Source organism: Homarus americanus, unplaced genomic scaffold, assembly GCF_018991925.1.
Source record: "Homarus americanus isolate GMGI-L3 unplaced genomic scaffold, GMGI_Hamer_2.0 scaffold46583, whole genome shotgun sequence".
NCBI classification, from domain to species: domain Eukaryota; kingdom Metazoa; phylum Arthropoda; class Malacostraca; order Decapoda; family Nephropidae; genus Homarus; species Homarus americanus.
The window spans coordinates 2,336,332-2,339,082 of NW_024731675.1; the positions used below are offsets into that span (position 1 = coordinate 2,336,332).

The 2,751-nt window shown below is 47.1% G+C and overlaps 1 protein-coding gene across 1 annotated transcript in view; it reads left to right on the forward strand.

Annotated features, from left to right (window-relative positions):
• Positions 1 to 2,751, forward strand: part of LOC121867655 (synaptogenesis protein syg-2-like) — a 10,062-nt gene that overhangs the window by 1,357 nt on the left and 5,954 nt on the right. Inside the window, exons 2-4 of the mRNA XM_042367671.1 lie at positions 698 to 850; positions 1,938 to 2,117; positions 2,220 to 2,543. Of these exons, the coding sequence (XP_042223605.1) occupies positions 698 to 850; positions 1,938 to 2,117; positions 2,220 to 2,543 (657 nt within the window). The remainder of the gene's footprint in view (positions 1 to 697; positions 851 to 1,937; positions 2,118 to 2,219; positions 2,544 to 2,751) is intronic.

The window sequence follows — 2,751 nt, forward strand, 5'->3', positions numbered from 1 at the left end:
ACTCTGTGTGTGTGTGTGGCTCTCCTCCCCTCTCCTCCTCCTCCTCCCCCTCCCCCTCCCTCTCAACTCCCCCACCACATCCCCCACACTCAGGCTTCTGAGCGACAGTACTGGGATATCCGCTACAGTTACGCAGGTGATCCAGGACCTTGGGGGAACATCACCTGGGTACTAGTGGCGTCACCCTTACGGAAGACGGAGAATACCAGTGTCAAGTTGGGGTTCTACTGATACCACACCCCTATCTGGGCGGCTGCTAATGTTACCGTCTTGTGTGAGTAGTGTGTTTGGTCTAGGGGGTAGGGAAGGAGAGGGGGAAGGGGGTAGGGGAGGGAGGGGGAAGGGGGGGTAGGGGGAGGAGAGGGGGGGTAGGGGGAGGGAAGGAGAGGGAGGTGGGTGTTTGTGTATGTGTGTGTGTGTGTGTGTGTGTGTGTGTTTTCATGTACAAAATATACACTCATTTATATACCTATGTCGTATGAGTTTATTGATTAATATAAACATTTATCACAAATATCTGCATCAACGTCATAATAATCATCACTTAAAACCAACCGAACTTTAATTTAATCTATGAACCTTAAATATGAACCACCGAACCCCAACTAACGAACCACCGAACCCCAACTAACGAACCACCGAACCCTAACTAACGAACCACCGAACCCCAAACTCTCCCTTCCTTTTCTCCCTTCAGTGGCGCCGTCAGCAGTGGGTATTATGGGATGGGGTGACGGGGCGGTGGTGGAAGTGGTAGAAGGCACGACATTGACCCTGGAGTGTGTGGTGACTGATGGCCGCCCTCCTCCACAAGCTGCTTGGTACAGGGCCGGCCTACAGGTGGATCCAGGTGAGTACAGGTGGATTTTAGGTGATTACAGGTGGATTTTAGGTGATTACAGGTGGATTTTAGGTGATTACAGGTGGATTTTAGGTGAGTACAGGTGGATCCAGGTGAGTACAGGTGGATATAGGTGATTACAGGTGGATTTTAGGTGATTACAGGTGGATTTATGGTGATTACAGGTGGATTTAAGGTGAGTACAGGTGGATCCAGGTGAGTAAAGACAGACTCTAACTTAGGCGAGTCCTATTAAAACACTGGGGGTATATAGCATAGAAATCCACCTGTTTGTCTGTCTGTCTGTCTGTCTGTCTGTCTATCTGTCTATGTATCTGTCTGTCTGTCTATATATCTATCTGTCTGTCTGTCTGTCTATTTGTCTATCTGTCTGTCTATCTGTCTATCTATCTGTCTGTCTATCTGCCTGTTTGTCTATCTGTCTCTGTCTGTCTATCTGTCTGTCTATCTGTCTGTCTATCTGTCTGTCTGTCTGTCTGTCTGTCTGTCTGTCTGTCTGTCTATCTGTCTGTCTATCTGTCTGTCTATCTGTCTATCTATCTGTCTGTCTGTCTGTCTGTCTGTCTGTCCATGTGATAACTTTAAAACTACTTCACAAACTGAGACAAGACTCGGTGTGTAGTTTAGTCCCTCGAGTATGTAAGCCGGGTTTACTAATCATCTTTCCATCTGTTAATTTACCCGGGTTATGGTCCAGTGTTTAGTACGGTGGTTAAATATCGCTCGTTGGCAACTGTGGACAGGTGAGTTGCTAGTATGTAAATATGGTTAATTATATACAGGTGTTTTAATTAGGGAGTAAAGTCATTATAATTACCATGTTTGTTTGTTTGTTTGTTTGTTGATAGGGTAGGTTTTGTTGTGTGTGTGTGTGTGTGTATGTGTATGTGTGTGTGTATGTGTATGTGTGTGTGTGTGTGTGTGTGTTTGTGTGTGAGCATTTTTAGTTCTATATTTTGTACGTATGTCTATTTATATTTACTATGAAAATTACTATCCATCTATCTAACCTAACCTAACCAAATACTAACCTAACCTAACCTAATCTAACCACACCTGTCTACTCTGCCGGCAGCTATCCAGGTAGACAGAATCGAGCCTTCAACCTCACCTAGAAGATGGACTGTAACGAGCCAGTTGAGAGTCACCGCTCTGGCTGCTGACGACGGTAGACTGTTCTCCTGTCAGGCCGTTCATCCCACGCTGGAGAACGGCCCTACCTCCCTCGTCGCCTCCGTCACCCTCTCTGTGTTGCGTAGGTATTGTGTTGTGGGAGGTGGAGGTGTGTGTGTTGTGTGTGTGTGTGTGTGTGTGTGTGACCATCCTACACTAACCCCTCCTCCTGCGCCTCCTACAGACACACCAGGACCTCCCATCATCACAGGATACGACCCCTCAGAAGTCCTATTAGCTGGAGAAAGAAGAACTCTCTCATGCAAGTCGTCCGGGGGTAATCCACGACCCTGGGTGTTGTGGTACCGCCAGGGACGACTACTAGACGACACCACGACCACCCTACGTGCTGGCGGTGGCGTGGACGACCTGGAGGAGGTACAAGGGGTGGTGAACGACCATGAGTTAGCGGTGACGCCAGGGGAGGACGGGGCCGTGTATGAGTGCCGGGTTACCAGCGATTTACTGGAGTTTCCCCTCACGTCTAATGTTACCCTCACTGTCTACTGTAAGTTTACTGTCATGACCTTAATGATGATAATAACTACTACTACTAATAATAATAACGATGGTGATGTTTACATACGATCAGCTGACTATTGTTGACATACGATCAGCTGACTATTGTTGACATACGATCAGCTGACTAATGTTTACATACGATCAGCTGACTATTGTTGACATACGATCAGCTGACTATTGTTGACATACGATCA